The 21,272-nt window shown below is 36.9% G+C and overlaps 2 protein-coding genes across 3 annotated transcripts; one reads left to right on the top strand and one right to left on the bottom strand.

Moving 5' to 3' along the window:
- The first annotated feature begins 108 nt into the window (after window positions 1–108).
- Window positions 109–11,978, top strand: kif28 (kinesin family member 28). 2 transcript variants are annotated; one of them, XM_026229835.1, is made up of 23 exons: window positions 109–888; window positions 1,052–1,243; window positions 1,491–1,694; window positions 2,469–2,504; window positions 2,722–2,949; window positions 3,389–3,543; window positions 3,716–3,827; window positions 3,936–4,003; window positions 4,141–4,283; window positions 4,362–4,483; window positions 4,835–4,925; window positions 5,010–5,073; window positions 5,158–5,281; window positions 5,432–5,594; window positions 5,968–6,071; window positions 6,380–6,487; window positions 7,306–7,592; window positions 7,676–7,810; window positions 9,022–9,188; window positions 9,479–9,573; window positions 9,719–9,857; window positions 10,932–11,080; window positions 11,168–11,978. In XM_026229835.1, the coding sequence occupies exons 1-23, from the start codon at window positions 814–816 to the stop codon at window positions 11,324–11,326; spliced, it is 3,120 nt and encodes a 1,039-aa protein (XP_026085620.1). In that variant the 5' UTR covers window positions 109–813; the 3' UTR covers window positions 11,327–11,978. The 2 variants fall into 2 exon arrangements, with proteins under 2 accessions (XP_026085620.1, XP_026085621.1); XM_026229836.1 differs by having other exon boundaries at window positions 5,013–5,073.
- Window positions 11,979–13,584: 1,606 nt separating this feature from the next.
- On the bottom strand, window positions 13,585–20,796 carry LOC113060722 (saccharopine dehydrogenase-like oxidoreductase). The gene is made up of 12 exons (XM_026229868.1): window positions 20,470–20,796; window positions 19,354–19,466; window positions 19,003–19,083; window positions 18,235–18,364; window positions 18,090–18,139; window positions 17,863–17,993; window positions 16,974–17,091; window positions 15,575–15,694; window positions 15,418–15,474; window positions 15,225–15,336; window positions 14,627–14,708; window positions 13,585–14,258 (listed from the first exon to the last, which is right to left on the bottom strand). Exons 1-12 carry the CDS (start codon window positions 20,666–20,668, stop codon window positions 14,168–14,170), a joined length of 1,284 nt encoding a protein of 427 aa, XP_026085653.1. The 5' UTR covers window positions 20,669–20,796; the 3' UTR covers window positions 13,585–14,167.
- Between the last annotated feature and the right edge of the window lie 476 nt (window positions 20,797–21,272).

Below are 21,272 nucleotides of genomic sequence, written 5' to 3' on the forward strand. Positions count from 1 at the left end.
ATTTGTCTTGTTTACAGGAAAGACTGTTCAACATGTAAAATCTGATCAAACAATTATAAGGTTTATGGTTGTACCACTTGGGAGACAGTTTATATAGGTCGATACTTTACACTGGTTGAAAGTGTAAATAAATCATCCATATTACATGGATAGACTTCTAGCTTTGATGATTGGCACTTAGTCTCCTCTATTTTGAGGTCTTAAGGTGGTCAACACAGTGTTATTTGTTCATTGCAGACAATAATGTACATTTATTTTCCTTCAGACGCATCAGTGTTAAACTCCATTGTGAAGGCCTTTGTAATGCCTGTTTGCTTTCAAGTACAGAATAGAGTTACTGATTTGACTTAGCACAACTGTTTTCCTGCAAAACTGTGAAAAAGACATTCAAATGATTTTTGTAACCAGTATGTAAGTATATTGCTTTTATAATCCTACTTATCTTGTAATAGTGTTCTGAGTTCTTTACCAGCCCAAGTAAAATCTGTAAATGTTAAGTATGTGCAAAAGCAGTAACCGATATGTTTGCCTCGGCAATTGCCACTAATAACCAGCTGTTGAATACTAGAACAAGGAATTGTTCATCTAAAAAGTCGCCACAGTGACCCAAATGAGAAAAGAGCACTTCATCCTAGTATTTAGCTCCATTATTAGAGCATGGAGACAGGAAGTGAGCTTTAGAGAAGCCAAGGCTTCTGTATTATTCATCTTGCTGGGCCCTGGTAGAAAGAGAGAGTAACAAAGTGCTCAGGTTTCAGCGTGTCACTGTGTCACTCATTCTGTGTATTCTGTGTCCAGTGTATCCTTGTGAGTATGAGGGCGAGGGGAATGGAAATGGCCAGCAAAGACTGTGTGCAAGTGGCAGTCCGGGTCAGACCCTTCAATAAGGTTAGTAAAGCTAGATCATCTCAACTGCAAAGATGTAGTGAGCTGTGCTCTAATATGTTTTTAGCTTCATCTGTTAAGAATTTATTTGGATGTCCTCCATTATGCCTGTTTGAGATGGAAGAACAGCGTAAAGCCTTTTAAATGCAAGCTTTTTCTTATACAGAGGGAGCGGGATGCAGGCAGTCGCTGCATTATCTCAATTACCTCCAACAATATCAGTATTCAAGACCCTCGCAATCCGCAGAACAGCCGCATATTCACTTTCGACTACACTTACTGGTCTCACAGTGGCTTTAGTAGGAATAAAGACGGTCTGTTTGTATCCGAGGAGACAGGTGGGCGCTACGCTGACCAGGTAACAGATAACAGGTTATACAGAGGATATCTCATCTTGCAAAAGCGGATGTGTCTTGTCATGTTGCAATGTGATTGGAAAGTAGTGCGCTTTTGAAATTTTAAAATGTTGTCTCAGTCTACAATTGCAGCTATATTTATTGTGATGGTGTAATTGATTTTTTTTTAAAAGTCTGATTATCTGATAACAGCTGAACTAACAAAGTTCAATCTGGTTCAATCCCTCTTTCCCTTGTGGTCATTATCAGGCGAGTGTGTTTCTGGATTTGGGGCAGGGCATCCATGATAACGCACTACTGGGCTACAATGCCACATTACTGGCGTATGGTCAGACTGGATCTGGGAAGAGTTACTCCATGGTTGGTTATGGGCCTAACAAAGGCCTAATACCCACCCTCTGCGATAGACTGTTTCAGTCCATCAAGAGCATGCAAGATAGCAGGCAGTGTCAGGTTTGTCAATTATATCTATGCAGCATCTCACTGTTTTGCCAAATTTACAATGCAAAGCTGGCTTTAGGTGTCTTTACACTGACTGGTTAAGGATGCTCAGAGCTGGCATAAATGCATTTGCACAGCAATGATAACCTTATTCTTTGATACAAGGTGGATCAGAGCAGGCTTAATTAAGTCCAGCATTTCTGTATTATGTCTTTGCAAAATGTTTCTTTAGAGGCACAGGCTTTAACTTAGCGGTGTCTTTTGAAACAGGAAAAAGGGGCAAAAACTTTTGCATTAATGATCAAATTTGCTTTTGATTCATATGAAATAATGCAATCATTGTTCAAGTGTGCTCTCAGTTTCTGTGAGGTTTGGCTTGGTGTGATTTTAGAATTATTTTCAAAACCATACTCAAGATAATTAAAATTAGAAGGAGAAATTACACCATAATGAACAACATGTTGACAAATATAGAAGGTTTAACATTTATTAGGATGAACACTTTTTGGTCAAAAAGCAATTATAATTGTTTTTGGAACTGATGCATTGAATTTTTATTGTCAAAACTGTTCACCTAGAAAACAAAAATTAAGTGTTTTAATTGCATTTACAATTTCCATTTGGATTGCCCTGTTTAACATAGACTAATGAACTTAATATGATGCATATTTGTTTTTGAATACACAAATCTTAAATTTAGACCTAAATATTCTAAATAATAATAAATAAAAAAAACATGCAAAAATACTATGACCCTTAAAAATAAAAGCCTCTTTTTAAATACAGGTATTTTTCAGCATGTTGGAAATCTACAATGAACAGGTAGGAATTCATTTTCATCTGATGCTTATGAACTCACGTTTAACTGTTTGGTATCTAACAGTTCCTAAAGTCCAGTTCCCAATTTATTTGTTATCGGTTCATCACTAGTAATAAGTGTACTGTGAATGAAACTGTCTGCTAAATGATGGCTAGCTGATGTTTATGTCATTATGCCATATTTTACTTGACTTTGCATGGCATCTCAACTTGTGCTCAGGTTTTAGACCTGCTATCGAAGACCAGCCGATCTGCGGGTGGTCTTCGGGTCCGAGAGGACCAGCAGAGGGGTTTCTACGTGGAGGGGCTGAGGCGGGTGCCCTGCGACTGTGCAGCACAGGTGGAGCAGCTGATGGAGCAGGGAACACGCACACGCACCACGGTGGCCACACACATGAACGCCAACAGCAGTCGCTCGCACATGCTCATCATCATCCACCTCAAACAGGTGTCCATTCTGCTAAGCATATCGCACACTAGTCTGAAAATGTTTACACATGGCATTAACCTGCAATCACCCATTCAGAACACGGTGTATTTACTGTGTCAAAGGATTTGGTTTACAGTGTTTCCTTACAGCACTGAGCATTGTAGCCAATCACAGGTTTGACTATGGCCAATTAGGGGCCTTAAACCATAAAACAAATTTTCGTTTTCATTTAGTTTAAATTTATGTATTAAAAAAACGCACAACAAATTACCTGAAATTAAATGGAAATAAAAAAATAAAAAATATTAGAAAAGAATCTATAAAAGTATCTTAATGCTACTAAAATAACACTGCTCAGTCCATGAGCTCCCACTTTATTGAGTTCTATTGATATTGTGAATGTAAATTATATTCCGTTTATTTCTCACAGATTCTTGTTTTTTCACTGTGCTTGTAGATTTTCTCAAAGGAGTGCATCACCAAACAGTCCAATATTTACCTAGTGGACTTGGCTGGTAGTGAGAGACAAAGGTCATCAGGGTCAGAGGCCGACAGGCTGAAAGAGGGCACTGCCATCAATCTCAGTTTAACTACCCTCGGAAATGTCATCAGGTCAGAAGATATATATCAGACATTTCCAAATTTAGTCTATTGTAACGCTGTATGTCAGTCACTCTTGTTGCATACAGATGCAATGTTCTCTGTTACCGATTGTACTGAAAATGACATAAAGAATACTAAAATAATCTGTTATGAATTATTTTTACTTTATCTGTCTATAAAGTGCTCTTGCAGACATGGCCCTCGGGAAGAAAGTAGTTCACATCCCTTATAGAGACTCTGTCCTCACCAAATTATTGCAGTCTGCTCTTGGTGGTAACAGTCGAACCGTCATGGTAAGATTCTGTAACTTTTTCTCAATTGAAACTAAACTAGAACAAGGGAGTTGTGATGTTTAAGAGTTTAATACTTTGCATTGAAGTGTATCTTGTCCTCATGAACAGATCGCAACCTTGAGCCCTGCAGATATTTGCTATGAAGAGTCTCTTTCTACTCTTCGATATGCAGAGAGGTGGGTTCTTACATTAAAAGTCACATTTAGTCAATACTGTATATACAAATTCTCTGCTGGGTATAGACCACGTTAGTTTTTTGCGTCAGGCTAATATACGTAATATATTGCACGGGACACTTTGTGGCTCTTTTCAGGGCCAAGCGGATCCAGAATAAAGCCGTGGTGAATGAAAGTCCTACAGAACGACTAGTGAAGGAACTCAAGGCAGAAAATGCAAAACTAGTTCTGAGACTAAGCCGACTGGGCCAAGAAGGCCGTAAAGCTGATGATGAGACGAGTATGTAAAGTCAGAGAAATACAAAGAAACTTAAAATGCCAGGTCATTTCGTGTAACTCAACCTGTTGTCTGTTGTAGAAGAGCTGCGGCGATTGTTGACTCATAATGAGCTGCAGATTCGAGCCATTCAGACGTTGTGGGAACAACATCTCCAAGAGGCCCTAAAAGACTGGGAGAATCAGTATGCAACTATAACACAGGTGCTCAAAGATGCTCTTTTATGACTGTATGATTTAAAACACTTAACTGGTTTCTAATAACAATGTCTGGAAAGACACTGAATTCACTATCACTTAGCTAAATTGATAAATGTAAATCCTTTCCAAAATCATCATCTAAAGACTTGCTGAATAGAAAATATACACAATGATATTCCATGTCAAAAAGGCTTCAAAATGGTACCTGATCTCAGAGAATTAATAGTTTTTTCCCCTAGAAACTATAACTAATAGATTTAGTTGTCGTTGTAGGTAAAAATAACAACACTGTTATGAACAACTCCCCTCCAGCAGTCATTCATTCTCTATCTTGGGAATCTCTTTCTGTTTTAGGAGCGAAGGATGATGCAGATGCATCCGTACATAATGAACATCAATGAGGATGCTCAACTGTCTGGCGTCGTGAAGCTCTTCATTCAGGAAGGTGGGTTCGTCTTACAGTTGTGACGTCAGAGCCGTTATAGCATGGGCATATTTGTGCGTATTGTTTTTTTTTTTTTGTTATGAGAAGGTGAATGGGATATTGGTCTGGCGGACAATTCCCCCAGATCGCTCTGCATCAGGGGTTTAGGGTAAGTCAAGCATGAGCAAAATGATGCACATTGTATCTGTTTTTCTTTTAAATGAGAGCTGCTATTTAGTTTTCCTGTTTTCAGAATTCAGGACAAACATGCTGTTTTCTCAAACCAGCAAAGGAGAGTATCAATTACTCCTGTGGCCGGGTCAAAGGTCATTGTGAACGGCGTGCCAGTATCTAAGAGGATAGAGCTGCAGCATTTGGTGTGTTTTATTATGCGTACGAGCTAAATACACTTTAACGATAAAGACCTTTCTCAATTCATCATGATGCATATTTTTAGAATGGTTATCTGTGCGTGTTATCAAGTTATCAGTTGAGTGTTACACAACCTTTGTCTTTTTTTGATGAAGGATCGACTCGTCTTGGGTTCGAACAGCACTTACCTGTTTATTGGCTTCCCTTCGGAGCGTTCAGGAGAGGACTGGAGTCGTTATGATTATGATTATTTCCAGTCTGAGCTGGCAGCGGCCGAGGGCTTCCACATTCAGTCTCTGTGTGACGATCAGGGCCACCGTACGTCACGTTCGGGGTTTGGATTTGAAATAGATTGAAATGTCATTTTTGTAAATATAGATATCTTTGTTTGGCCTAATTTAGATGCATTCAGTGTTAAGTTATTTATAAACTATTATAGTATTTATTAATCTTTTGAATTTGCTTTTATTTGGATATTTTTGGATTTCATTTTAATATTGGTTTCAGTAATTTTGCTGTTTTTGTAAATGCTTTTTTATAATTATATATAATTTTTTTTAATTTGGACTTTTTTTTTTTTTTTTGAAGTTTAGGCTTTTCATCTAATGGTTATACTATCTTTTATTTCAGCTTTATTTCAATTAATGAAAATTATTTTTAATAGTTTTAGCTAACAATAACAACCCTACAGGGCCACACCAGCCTGACCCCAGTCTACTGGCTGTGTTTTATGACTATATAAAGCTGATGCCCATGGTGACAGAAGCTAACCAAATGAGTAAAGAGTTAAAGAAGGTGAGTACAGAAAAGGCTTTTAGTATTAAATGGAGCTTTTAAAGTATTTTTGAAAAATTAAATTCAGACCAGGCCATGCTACTTACTTTAGCACTCTGACTCCTCTATTACCTGATTCTTTTGGTTTTTAAGTGAAATAACAATTCACGCACACACACATCTGTCATTGGGCATTTTTACAATGGCATTGTTAACTAAAAACTTATTGATGTCGTATCCACAGTACTGTATAAGCCGGTGTAAGTTCAAGGCTTTTGTATTGTAGCAAAACTTTTGCACCTTTCAATAGTGATTCTTATTTTTTTCAGGGAGTTGAATTCAAATTGGAAATCAAGAACCTGGCAATGTCAGACTCTAAGGGTCATGACCTGGAGAAAGACATTGCAGTGAGAGTGACATCTGTGGAGAGCAAACAGGTGACAAATCTGTCAGCATATGATTTAATTACAGATAAAGCCACCCCCCACCCCTTTTTTTGAATATGCAGGACACATAAGAGCAGCAAGAAGAATGAGAACAGCAAATAGGCTCTTTCTCGGAGTACAAAAGAAAGTAGGACTTCAAAAAGGAATGTGCTGAAATTCTTGACTGCCAACCAGTGTTTGACGCAGATGTCAGCTGATGTGATATAATTAGATGTTTTTGAAAACATGGACCAGTGTAATTGAATAAGAGACTAATGCAATTACAGCATCAGATGTAGAGCCGAAGCACGAGGGCGTTGATTTTATATTATCCCTCATCATGCTCAAAAACATCCCGGCTCTCACCAGATATTAAAAGCATAGTTTACCCCAAAATGAAAATTGAAAAATGAAAAATGTTGTTCCAAGCCTTGTAAGAGTTTCTTTCTTCTATTGAACACAAAAGAAGATATTTTGAAGAATATCGTTAACCAAAAAGTTGCTGGTAGCCATTGACTTCCTTAATATGGAAAAAAATGCTATGGAAATCAATGGCTGCCAGCAACTTTTTGGTTCAACAGAAGAAAGAAACTCTTACAGGTTTTTAAAAAAAAAAAAAAAAACATTTTGTAGCATTTCATTTTGTTTTTCCTAAACAAGTACTAAACAAGTTTTTTTTTTTTTTTTCATTCAAAGCAGTCGTAATTTAATTTTACGTGCCTATTTTCCACCCTCTCTAAACAGGCTTTTTTTGCTCCTGTGCCTTTCAGACTTTAATAAAAACATGAGCTCTGTTATGATCTAAATGTTCATGTTTTTTGTCTTGTTAGGTATGGATGTGGTCCAAAGCCAAATTTGTCAACCGTAAGTTTCTGATGGAGGAGGTGTACCAGCAGCAGGTGGTAGGAGGAGAGGGGGCAGACCGAGCTCCTCTTCCCAGGGACAGAGATCCGTTCTGGGATCCTCTGGAGCCCTTGCACCTGGGGAGCGCTCACCTGTGGCTGCAGTCTCTGGCGTTCCGCATCCCTCTTGAGGAGCAGGTGGACGTGGTGGGTCCGGAAGGAACAGAGGAGGCCATACTACAGGCACAGCTGGTGCCCTGCAGCCCAACAGGATTGTGGGTTACATTTCTGCAGTTAAACGTTTAAATGTGCAAATTAAATATTAGTAGTGCTATGATATTTATACATCTTCTCCCAGGCCCCTGGGAGAAGACGACATCCTTATTGACCCGTCAGAGCTGCTTGGGAAACGACTGGACTTCCAGCTGGTTTTGGATCAGTGCTGTGGTCTACGCTGGGTTAAAGAGGCCCGGAACCGAGGCGTGCAAATCGGGTTAGTTTGAATCAGTGATGGCAGTATGAGTTTGTTGGATTTGAATGGATCTAATGAAAGCTTAGTTCTGTTTTAGATTCGAAATTATACTTATGCATGTCCTAAAATACATTTTTGAAAGATTATGAAAGATTTATTTATAAAGGATTAATTAATTCATGTAAGATTAATGTAAAATAATACTAATGTATACCGTATTTTCCGGACTATAAGTCGCACTTTTTTTCATAGTTTGGCTGGTCCTGCGACTTATAGTCAGGTGCGACTTATTTATCAAAATTAATTTGATATGAACTAAGAGACATGAACCAAGAGAAAACATTACCGTCTCCAGCCACGAGAGGGCGCTCTATACTGCTCAGTTCTCCTGTAGTCTACACTGAAAACATAAAGCGCCCTCTCGTGTCTGGAGACGGTAATGTTTTCTCTTGGTTCTAAATAAATGCGACTTATGTTTTTTTCCTCATCATGACGTATTTTTGGACTGATGCGACCTATACTCAGGTGCGACTTATAGTCAGAAAAATACAGTAATTATCATAAGATTATCAACCAAAATAGTTTTTCAGATTCAGACTAACTGCAGTACATAAATTGTCTGATTTCATTGTCATTTTTGTGTTATGTAGTGTTAAAGCTTTTAATTTTAATTTGTTACTTTTAAAAAATTTTTTGTGATTTTATGTTTATTAGTTTGCTGCTATTTATTTTTCATTTAAGTTTTAGTATTATTTCTTTTAGTAATTTTAGTACTTGAACTTATTTCAAAATGTTCTTTTAGTTTAAGATTTCATTTAATATTTATATTTGACTTAATTTCAGCTTTATTTCCATTGAAACATTCATATATATATATATATATATATATATATATATCTTAATTGAGCTCAAGAAAGAGCTTGGTGTTCTGCAGGATGCATCATCATCATCATCATCATCATCATCATCTTATAATGTGTCCAAAATCCTGAAATCCAGATACTTCTGAAGTTGGCTTGTATACGCTACTACGTGCTTTATGAACAGTTTTTTGGTGTTTTGTCAATGTTATGGTCCATGCCATTTTAAAATATATAAGCATTCATTTTCTTGTAATGTTACAAGAATAAATGAATAAATAATAAACTAAAATGAATAAATGATTAAATAAGAGGCTAAATGAATAGCCTAGAGACTGAAGTTCAACTGAAGTTCTGATCTCTGTTTGACAGGTTTCAGGTGTTTGACTGTCCACAGCCTCTCTACACTCCAGCGGTGTGGCACAACGTGAACCCGCTCTTGGATCACAGAATCCAGTTCACTGCTCTGAGAACCTCTCAGGAACTGCTCAACTTCCTCCAGAGCAATGCCCTGGTGCTGGAGCTGTGGGGCCTGCAGGGTAACTGTCTTTGATGAAAGAAATATAACTCTACTGTTCAAAAGTTTAGGGGTTGGAAAGATTTTTATGCTATTAAATGAAGTCTCACAAAGGCAGTAATATTGCAAAATATTATTATAATTTAATATGAACTGTTTTCTGTTTCACTTTATTATAAAAAGTAATTTATTTCTGCAATAGCAAAGCTGAATTTTCAGCAGACTTTACTCCAGTCTTGGGTGTCTCACATTATGACTGTGAAAACACAATGCATTCTTGACCTTCTCCAGTAAACATATTTGTGTTTGTAGAAGGATGTTCTGAATTAGTCTCCAGCATGGATGGAGTGAAGATGACTCAAGAGGACAACATAATTATTGACAAGATTAATGCATCAGAACACTTGGTATATGCATATCATAATTAAACAGACCATGTATATTATGTTTCAAATAAATGTTCATTATGTTTGCACACAAACACACAAAATGCATTGCATGAGCCAGTCTACAAAACCTATTCAAGTTGCATGTGTATTTATGTTTGTTTAGACTGCAGAAACTGGAGGCTCTGACCTCAGCTCATCTCTCCGAGCCCTTCATCAGGACTTGGAACAGCTGAGAAATTCTAACGCAGCACTACGGAAAGAAAACAGTGCTCTGAGAGAGCAACTCAACTCAGCCAGAAATGGTGACTACTTTCGGTTAATGCACGTGGGACATTATTGCTCTGTCAAGATATTGAGGACTCGTTCGGGATCAGAAACCTAGTTATTGTGTTTCCATTTTTTAATTGCTATGGCTTCTGTTGTAGTAATCAAAAATCATGTCTGATTAATTGAAATAATCAAACTTAATTTCACAACTGATTAAAAGTTTAACATTTAAAATGACATTTTTAGGGCCCTATGAAAATAGTTTTATGTTTTCCCAAATTCCATTTATTTTTTTCAACTTCTGTGTTGTCTGTCTTAATTTTTCTGTATTTTGTTTAAATCATTTAATTAGATTTTAATAATAAAAAAATATGTATAATCAATTGAATTCATAAAATCATTTATTTAATCATTTAATTACATTTAAACAATTTAAGGGTGCCCTATACAATATATTAATATTTTTATTTTTCCAGAAGTTCAATGTTGTATGCTTTGATTTTTCTGGGTTTATGATTTAGTACAATTAATACGCGAAAACACTGGTAATCAAATAACGGCATACATTTAAATAATCTTTTAAAATATGATCGAATTAAAATGTAACAATAAATTGTATTGCTTGGCAAAAACAAAAAAAAGTTCTCAACAGAAGATAACTAAATATTTTAAAACAGCAAAGGAAAAATGTTTGATAATTCCTTAATAAGTTTATTATTATTACTACTGTCACTACTTTAAAAATAACATTTTCTGTTAAGTACATACATATGTCATAATTTCCGGTTAAACCAAAATTTTATATTGACAGGTTGTCATGAAGACTTTGAAATGTGTATGCTATGTATGAAATTTGACAAATTCCATGACATTCTGGATGATACTATATTGTAAATCCTTTTTTTAATGAAAGGATTCCACAATTATGTTTTGCATCACAGAAATCAAAGGGTCCTTCCAATACCTTATGCAGTTAATGTTAACATAACAATCATGAAACATGCAAAAACACAAATGTATTAACACATCAGCTCAGGATTTTATCCACAAGTGGGCCACTATATTACCTAACATGCACATTGTGTTATTCTTCCTCATTTCTGCCGCAGGTGTGGAGAATAACCGCGGTCGGCAGGAGCGCAGAGGCAGTCTAAGGCCCAGCTGTGATGCTGAGTTTGCCAAAGCCTTAAAAGTGTTCTACCACAGCATGACCTCTGTTAGGGGGCAACTTCAGCGGCTGCGCAGACACAAACCCAGTGTAAGTAGGCGAGTCATGCCTTTGTGTTCAGATGTGAAAGTCTTTTTGGTTGTACATGCTTTGACTGTAATGTGTTGGTCTCCATAGGAGGAAGCAGACCTGCTGGGTCTCAGACTGTTTGTGGATGAACATACGTACCTCCTGAAGGACTTCTCTGAACAGCTGGAACAGTGCGTCACCACTCTCAAACAGGATGTGGCTGCCATTGTACGTCGAAAACGAGAAAAGTCTGGGATTTGGTCCTGATACGCCTATCATCTTGATTCAAGGTTGACAAAGAATTCGATTCATGAAAAAGACTTACTGTAGTATTTGCATTTCTTTCTTTTTCTTTTACTATTAATGTTCTGATTTAGACTCTTTAGTCTTCAGAGTGCATTTAGAACAGAACACTACCTATTATTTTGAAACGGTTAAATGCGTTATGTACCATTTATTCATGTTTACACGATGTGAGAATTGTTTGTTTATGGGAATATTCTGATTTCTTGATACATTTGTCAGAATGTATTCAAATAGAGTGCACTTCACTGAATGTTATATCCCACAATACAATACACTCAACCATTAAATTCATTAATTTGACAAATTAACCACAATAGAACTGTCAACGTTGACTGGAAGTTTTGACTTGTTATTTGTTAGGCTGGGTATTGATACAAATTTATTCATTTTGGGTACAGTACATCTCAGAAAAATCTCAACTAATGCTGCAAATACAGTCTGTTGGTACATTACTATAATATTAATGGTTCAAATTAACAACTGATTTATATACAAACATTTAAATTGTAAATTTTTGTTTTTGTATTAATAAATATATAATTATTTCTAATCGTTTCTACTCCAATTTGTTTTTTAAATATAAACATATAAAAACTGTGGCTGTCATAACTAGTTTTCATTATGTATTTATACATACTGTACAATAAATATTGAAGAACAGGTTATGTAAATATTTTTAGTATGTAATATAGTGCATGCATTTAGTAAAATGTTCCTCTCTATAATACATTTTTCTAGTCAACTGTCAAATTGATGGACAGAGAATGGCTATCCTGAGGTACTTGACATTGTTTACAAGCTGTTTTATTGACCCCTTTCCAATGATGAAACTCTGGTGAGTGCAAATAAGTGCTGATGTTCTGATGGCCACTTATACAACACAACACAAATGTGCCATAAAGTAAATAATCCACTCTCTATTCATACAGACGCGTTCACTGATAGCTGTGATCATACAGTAATAGCTGGCTGATTTGCACTCAGACAGATGGTAATCATACAGATACATTCACATTAAACATAAAACACACTCTCACATACCGGTAACGTTATATAAAAAGTTTTCGCTTTAAGTTCCGCCTCCATCAGCTGACAGGTGCGTCAGAGCGCGTCATAAGGGAGCGCCAAATTCAAATAAACTATCTTCTGCCTATTTTTCATTCATTCTTTTTTTCCGGTGGATTATCTCATTCTGTTTGTGACACTACTGTACGCTGGAAAACCATACAGTTTCCGACCGTCAGTTATTCCATAATGGACGCAAACAGTTCTGTCGCTGAAGAACTGAAACGTAAACAAAGGAATTATGATCCATATTACAACGTTATTGCTTTGTTGGACTAAACGTGCTTCATGAGATGTCGTTCAGTGGACCATTACCTTCCTAACTAAACCGGGATTTACTGCTGTGGATGTGTTTATGACTCGTTATTACTACGGATCTGGTATGTACAGCGTTTCTAATGTTCATGTTTTTTATGTGTAACGTTACTGCTTACACAAATGTAGCAAATACAGTCTTTATCAGCTTTCCATTGAAAAACAGTTATCTGTCGTCGATGCTTGAGGCTTAGATCTTTATAATGATACATAGTTTGTCAAGATTAAATTTGTCCTGTTTCATTTAATCTATTAATAAACAGTGACACGTGCAAATTGAGTGGCTTTCAGGACGAGGGCGTCGGGGTGCAGGCTAAGAGGTTTATTATTATTATTGTTAACTAACTTCGTGACAAGTTAAGTGAGGTGTGGAGAAAAAACAACTGATAAACGAGTAGCTCATTGTTCAATGTGGGAGCGCAAGTAACATTACTGAGGAGGACATCTTTGCTCATTTTATCATCAACACCGTTTTCAAGATAAACATTTGGAGTTAACTTCCAACCATGTATTTATTTAAGTTGTGGTAACCGGTCCCCTGAATCAATTTTTAGAGAGTATGTGATGCCTTAAGTGTGTGCGCTCCAATTTGGGAGAGCTACTAATTAGGTTTAGTTAAGTTTTGTTCCCAAGTCAATTAAAAACCGTCTTCCTGAGATCTAAGAAATTGTGGTTCATCAAAGTAAGCATCGGTTAAAATCGTGAAATCAATATTTTCAAACCAGCGCTAAATATATAGGCCTTGCATGAATAATGTGGTGACATCATGCATACTGTTTCACAGACTATGAAAGTAAACCGTATACAGAAAGCAAATACTACATTTTAGTTACATGGACTACGGTTTGATATGTACTTTATTTAGTTAGAAGCAAACCAGAACAGCATTCTTCCAAACAACTCACAGATTCATTGGTCTCTAAAACATTTTCTCTTATTTCTATTATTTATTCTGTTACGTCTACATGATTCACAAATATAACAACCCATGACAATATTACAAAATCTAGTTCTTTAACAATATTTTCTTTCAAATCTGGGTGTGCTTTTCAATGTATAGATATGTTTCGTTTTTTTTTTTTTAGAGATGTCTTTCATCTGTGAGATTTAGCATTTCTGTGGATGCAATGCAAAAAAATGTCAAACTTTTCAAACTGAAACGTGTGATCAAATGGAGGGATTTCCAGAGTGTTTGTGCCACAATCGTAGTGCAGATTTCTCAGCCCTTTGAGCAGAGTGCATGCCAACAAACCTGTCGCAGTGTACCGTGCACAAACAAGGACGGTAAACCGGAAAACAGCAACACCGTTAAGGAAGCTTTAAATAGCAACAAGAATCTCTATGCTCAAGCAAGCAAATGAATGGGTGCTTCACAAGACTGATGTTAAAGCCAAGCCGGTTAAGCCCTGTTTAATCTCTCACTTAAAGGACAGAGAACTGAATGCCATGTTTGTTGAGGCGGTCGACGATGGTGGTCTTGGCGAACGTCGCTCCTGGAGTGTAAACACCGCCACTGTGGAGAATCACCCAATAATATGAATTCAGAATATTCCACTTAAAGGGACCGATCACACAAAAATTAAAACTCTTACCCTTAAACTGAACCTGTATGAGTTTCTTTCTTCTGCTGAACACAAAGGAAGAATGTTGCTAACTACACAGTTTCTGGTCCCCATTGACTTCCATTGTATTTTCTTCCAAACTATGGAAGTCAGTGGGGACCAGCAACTGTCCGTTTACCATCATTATCTTCATTTGTATTCAACAGAAGAAATTCATACATTTTTGAAACCGCTTGAGGGTGAGAATTTTCAATTTTGGGTGAACTATCCCATTAATAATACAAACTGCTTATTTAGATTTAGTTTTTGCTGGACTCACGTTTTTGGAAGAGAATCTGATTCGTTCAACATGGTAAGGGCCGCCTGAACCATAGCGATTGGTGTGGCGACGTATCCTGCCTCTAGAAAATCCCACACAAAAAATGGATATAAGAAATATGCATTGATTCACTGCATGTTACAGCTTACCTTTGGGTTGGTTTTCCACTGTGTGCTGTACCTGGTACTTTTTTTTTTTTTTTTTATAGTATCACCTCAGCTGAGGTTCCAAGCGAGCCTTAATGATACCAAAATGTGACATGTAAACATGGCAGATCACTGATTGGTCAGAGAAAGTCGTCACAACCAGCGTCATTAGATTTGCAACACAAGACACCAAACCTGCTAGTATGAAATATATAGTCAGCAACAATCACAGCAGTATTGTTGTTTTGCATTGTTTTTTTAAACCACCTGCTTAAAACGACCATCACACGGTGGCGGTGCAACTTATAACAATCAGTCTGTAATCCCACCCACTTTGAAGCGGTACTAAAATACAGTGGAAAAGCAAACTAAGCCAAAGTAAAGCGAGCTGTGCCAAGTCGTACCACACAGTGGAAAAGCAACACAATATGATTTAGATCTGAATATGGTACCTGGTCCTTTGACCAGTGTGCGGATCTTGCCGTTAGGCTTGCCCTCACTGGGGTCTGAACCTTCAACGTAACCCTCTCCAAGAAAGACGAAACGGAAAGAGGCACCCTCCATCTGCAGATATTACATTTAAATGAATCGGATCCTAAAAAAAGAGAGCTGATGTTGATGTCGATGATAATGTGGGTATAATACCTGTTTCCTAGTTGGACCCTCTTTGGAGAAGAAACCGAATGAGAAAAACTCTGGAAACTGCAGACAAAATATATATGTTTAAGATCCACAAACCACAATGTAGGCCTCAAATTCAATGCAATATATTGCTTTCACAACTCGATATATTATGTTTTACCTTCATGAGCAGATTTCTGCCAAAGCTGAACTTTACAAGGAAAAAGAACATTAATCCAGCGAAGACAAGTTTGAAAATGTTGGAAATACCGCCAACACCAACATACGCCCCATACTGAACCTGTAAGAAACATACACAGAGTGTTCATACATGTAAAAAAAGTTGACTTCGAATATGGTGGACGGCTTGCGTATAGCAGCCATAGTAACAGTTGCTAATGAGGAATCTACGTATACATATCTATGGGTACAACCAGAGCCGCTGAGAAACAGAGTTGCGACACTCCCATAGGCTTCCATAGGAACTGAGGAATGCGGAAGTAAAGTGTGTCATGGAAAGGCCAATAGTTCCGGAATTGAAGCCCATGCATTTCAGTGCTTCTCGAGCACACTTTCCAGAAAGTTGAGGAAATTACAGCAGTTTCTGGCATTTTAACGCATTAGTTTCCCTCTTGGAAATCTGGCTAGTTTTTATATATTTTTTAAACGCGTTATACTTAATGTTTAGTTTTAGATAATAGGCACTTATGCTATATTTACAGTTTGATAACATGAGAAAGCCCTTAATAGCCAGATGCTAGTGGTCATATTTATACATTTTTTAGTCTCATGCAATCTTTCTCTCCCTGTAGTAAGTTAAGTGAGTTTCAGCGAAGACCGCCCATTAAAGGAATACAACAAATACTTTTTTCATTTTACGTTATTTTTATTTTTTGTTAAAATCCATATTTGCTGGCCTTTTTTGAACATTCACTTGTATTGTATTCCTACATAAATGTCATAAAATAATACTGGGATTTGAGTAAATAATCTTATTAAATCCAACATTTAAAAAAAGCTACACTTTTTAAACAGAGTGTTTGATGATGTCTAAATATACATGCAAAGCATTAAATAAATAATAAAAGGTGGAAAAACCCTCATGGTGTCTTTTTTTTTTTAAGGTCCCAAATTTCAGGCGCACAACTCACTGAACTGCCTTTACTTACATCCTTCACAGTTAAATTTAATTACACTGACGTGTGAGAAAAGACTATTGAAAGAAAGTCTGAATTACTGCTTGAATCTTGTTGTCTAATCAGTCAGTGTTGTCATTTTTCGAAAAACCTCATGTGCTTACTGTTTCAGCTAGTTCAGTTTCAGCCCAGTTTAACTGGTTCAGTGTTGAATTAAACTGACACTCACATTTTGTCCCCTTGCCGCTTTTCCAATAATTCTATGTGAAAATTATAAATATGTGGGGTTGTTCATTGATATCGAACTAGTGTTATTTTATGTGCATTTTTTATTTTTATTCGTTTTTTCACTTTAATTCAGTTTTAGTAATTTTAGTACTAATATAACATTTATATTTCGTTACTCACACAGCTTTGTTTCAATTTAAAGACCGAATGACTTACCGGAGACTCGTTGAGTTCTTCATTTAAGTAGCGCTGGGTCCTTTTAACCACTGATGGGTCAGAACCCATGAAGGGAATCGCATATTGCTGCAGCTCATTACTATAAAAGAGTGTGCCCCTGTAAACAGAAATACATTTTTTTTGTTAAAAACAGACATGAGCACATTCATATTTCACAATATTACTGGTTTGACTATATTTTTATTCTAAAGTGCCCCTATTATGCCATTTCAAATATGCCTTTATTGTAGTCTGTAATGTAGCTGTATATGATTGTAAACTATCTGCAAAGATGTAAAGCCGAAAGTGCATGATAAATAATCAAATCAACTCTGTACAGCCTATACAAGTTGTCAGTTTTGCGAATCCCACTTCCATGACGGCTACACACAGGTGTAACATAAATGCATAATGCCCGTCGTCTATGTTCAATGTTGGACAGCTGCGAAGGGCTTCACCTGCCCTCAAACACTGTAGCTTGTTCGTGTGTTAAACATCATGTCGAGAAGATGCTGTGAGAGTAATTATTTTTTTATTTATTTTCACTTCCGAATGATAAGGCTGCAAAGAATCAGTGGTTAAAATTCTGCGCTCCATGTGGTAGACCAATCACTACAGACTGGGCCATCTGACCAATCAGAGCAGAGTAGGCTCAAGGAAAGGAGGGGTATAGAAACACTGAACTGCTTTGAATGAATTGTTTGAGAATAATTGGAAAATGAGGTGATATTTAATACATATTTTGAGAAAACGGAAGGGTTTTTTGACCTTGCAAGCATGTAAAACCAATTGTAAAAGACTCTCAAATGGAATGGGAAATGGAATGGAAAATCATGAAAAACGTTATATAAATGGACTTCTTTCAAATTCTAATGGTTGTCATACACACCTCCTTTTAATTTTAGCCCCCACCACTGGGAGAGGCTTGTGACCGAACTTCTTCCTGAGGCTCCGCAACTTGTCGCTGTCGGCTAAGCCATAGATGGCCGACTGCCATGTGCCATCATGGATGCAGCCTCCCTACGAGCACACACCAGAATGTGGCTCAGCTGACACTTAAACACAGAGGCTTTTTAAAAATATTGAGTATTGAGATTCAAAAATAAAAGCACCAACCTCTGGCCCTGCACTCGCAGTCAAAAAGCTCTCAACAGATGTTAGGGTCCCTGTTAATGGAATATATTTTTATATATTAATATGCAACTCAGAATATAATTAATCTAATATAATGAATTATATAATAATTACATGACAAACATACCTTTAAACTGGTCCCTGGTGTAAACGACACCAATGTCTGCAGGAATGGAGTCAAAACCACAGCTTCCCACAATGTAGACGCCTTTTTCAGCAGCCTGGTCGTGATAGTTCAGCTGCATACTCTCCAGGAACTGCAGCAAATAGATCATAAACAACATTGAATTCAAACCAAAATGTTGCTCGAGTCAACATTAAATCAAACTGACCCAATTTGCTTAACACATTCCTGAATCCTGGCCTTACAATTCATCATGTTAGTCCTACGAACATGTCTTCACGTTTGAATCAAGAAAGTCACATTATGGATGTTTTGTGAATATATATATATATATATATATAGAGAGAGCGAGAAAGAGAATATGTGAAAACGTTTTTAACCAGCTGAAAACACCCAGATGTGAGCGCAGCATTTTTTTTTCTCTTCAGTTGAGACGCTTTGGTTTCTATGATAAGGAATATCCGTTGAAGTAATATATGACAGACGCATCGCGAATTAAATGTTTCTCCAAGCCTTATTTTTTATAACAATAATATGGTAGTCAAATCCATTTGGTAATGAAATAACTACTCTTAGACAAGCAATATTTAAAAAAAAAAACATCGCTCCCATTGAAAACAATTGAAAAATTGCACTAACTTCAGGAAAAAATGCTTTGGTGGACACGCGGCTTAATATTGTTTTGACCTGTTATGATCAATGCCTGTTTATGGTTTTCGTGTAATTTTGATTGTGATAATGAAGAAAGAACAAAGTGTCAGGAAAAAGCACCTGTGGTTCTCCAGAGATATCGATGCAGTGTGTTCCGTTCTCCACACAAGACTTGACAACAGGTTCACCAAAAAATCTGTACTGCAGAGAGCAAAAGTCAATGGAGTGAAAAGTGTATTGTGACCGACCCTTAACACAAGATCATCTGATGTTCAATGTACAAATGTGATAATCTTTTTTGAAGGACAATATTGCACAACCGCTTATAGTCACCTAGTTACTAGCCTGATGTAGCAAGCTGGGTAAACATTGCAAAAAGTAATTTATCAATAGCCTTATGTTTTATGACTTCTCATATATAATGCAGCTCATATATAATGGATTCTGTGTGCTACAGTCTTGCATACTTACAGGCCCCACACAGCTGAGCACAATAACCGCCTGTTTGCACATGGCAGCCAATGAATCTGGATCGCCGACATCTGCGATGAGAATATCTACCTCAGACTTCAGCTCCGGCTTACCTGAGAACAAACATTTTAAACAGGACTGCTGTTATGGTATTGCTTCTACACTGCAATTATGCAAACCATGCTGGGTTATGTCTCACATTTAATGCAAACTGGTGAGACTGTAAATTATATTAGATTATGGTTTACTGCATAAATGCAAAACGGTCTAGGCCAAACTCAGAGTCATAAATAATTCAGTTGGTCCACTAAGATCAAATGACTTTCACAACAGGCAGTCCTAAATAGTCCTTTCTTTATTCAGTGACCCGTCTGGCTAAATGAATCTTTATTGAAAACTAAATATAACTCTGAGCAAGTGTTCTGCTTGAGCACATCCATTCAAAGCTACACGATTTTAAGGCATTGAATATGTCACTGGAATATAATTTTCCATCAGCTGTTGAGGATTAATTAAACCGTCCCTGAAGATCATCATGACCAAAGAGCCTATTGTTTAAAAAAAATGCATGTACATTATCCAAGCTAAACAATGCAGTGCATGTACCACACAGAGGCATTTATCATGTCAAAGAAGACCAGTATCAACCAATAAAGAAAATCGGTTCACTGCCAGTTGCCACAATGTGAGTCAAAGTCAAGTGGAATCCAATATAGTTGGGTCAGTGCAACCCTTCGAACTCTTTCACAGCTCCTACAGTCTATAATGCTCCCTTTTGTACTTCTGCTAAAAGCATAACTTTTAAAATGTATATATTTTCAGTGTCATTCAGAACGCTTAAAAAAGATGCAAAAGTCAGTAAAGATCTGAAAAAATGCAAACACAATTTAAATATCATGCAACATTTTAACTTATATTTTGATAATTGTATGTGCTTTTGTCACACTGTTTATATTATCCGTTTTAATTACAGGTAATAATTTATATACAGTTTTTAATTGTAATTTTAGTTAGGTAATTTAAATGTCTCATGCGTATTGAACAGTTATATCAGTTCACTAGAATTAAATGTAAACATCAAGCAAACTTAGCCAAATTCAAGGAGGGTTGACGCACTGAGAGCTCCGGCGGCCTGCTCCACAACTTTCTCCAGCTTGGCTCTGTTCCTCCCGGCCACGGCCCATTTCAGGTTCCCCTTGGGACCCTCGGACGTTGTACGGGCCACCTCCTCCACCACGAACTGTCCCGTGAAACCAGAAGCGCCAAAGATGACGATGTGGTAGGGTCTGCTGGATGAAGTGCTGAACGCCGCCATAGCGCTGCCAAACTGTTGATCGTCCGGACTGACACTGACTGAGGGGAAGGACTGACAGATAAGAGACGGACTGACAGTTGAGCGACTCACTTCCGTAGCGAGTGGCTAACGCCTGCAGCTCAACCGTTCATTGAAGAGCATCATCGGTGTGCAACTTTATATGCGCACCGTCTGAAATTATAAATAAAATGGAGGAGGCATATGGATGCACAGTGGGGGATTCGTTAAAAAAAACCTTATCTACTGATTTAGAGGTTGTTGTTACTACAAAACTACGCACACTCAAGTAAATATAGTTTGTGTTGAGAAAATAAGAATTGCGTCGATTGTACGCATACAGTACATCCAGAACACAACCGTCACATCATCTTGTTTTTGATTGGTCTACTCTGTTTGTGGGCGGAACGGGGTTTGGGAAGAAGATTCGTTTTAGGATTACAGTATGATTTTTGTGATTTTATGAAACAACGATTTTAACGTACTGGTGCATTTTTTATTTATTTATTATTTTATAATTGGTAATTTAACTTTAATATAAAACAAAAGTTAATAGACTCAAATATACATATTCTTTTTATTGTTAATGTTGTTCTACATTATATTT

Source organism: Carassius auratus, chromosome 42 (assembly GCF_003368295.1).
Source record: "Carassius auratus strain Wakin chromosome 42, ASM336829v1, whole genome shotgun sequence".
In the NCBI taxonomy this organism is placed as follows: Eukaryota; Metazoa; Chordata; class Actinopteri; order Cypriniformes; family Cyprinidae; genus Carassius; species Carassius auratus.

Bases quoted from the DNA above. Each gene is read 5' to 3' on its own strand.
- kif28 (XM_026229835.1), top strand. From the start codon at position 814: ATGAGGGCGAGGGGAATGGAAATGGCCAGCAAAGACTGTGTGCAAGTG. The intron at 6,488-7,305 runs GTGACAAATCTG...TTGTCTTGTTAG, and splicing joins CATCTGTGGAGAGCAAACAG to GTATGGATGTGGTCCAAAGC. The intron at 9,574-9,718 runs GTATATGCATAT...ATGTTTGTTTAG, and splicing joins TTAATGCATCAGAACACTTG to ACTGCAGAAACTGGAGGCTC.
- LOC113060722 (XM_026229868.1), bottom strand. From the start codon at position 20,668: ATGGCGGCGTTCAGCACTTCATCCAGCAGACCCTACCACATCGTCATC. The intron at 18,365-19,002 runs GTGCTTTTTCCT...TATTTGCTGCAG, and splicing joins ATATCTCTGGAGAACCACAG to TTCCTGGAGAGTATGCAGCT. The intron at 15,337-15,417 runs GTATTATACCCA...TAATATCTGCAG, and splicing joins AGGGTCCAACTAGGAAACAG to ATGGAGGGTGCCTCTTTCCG.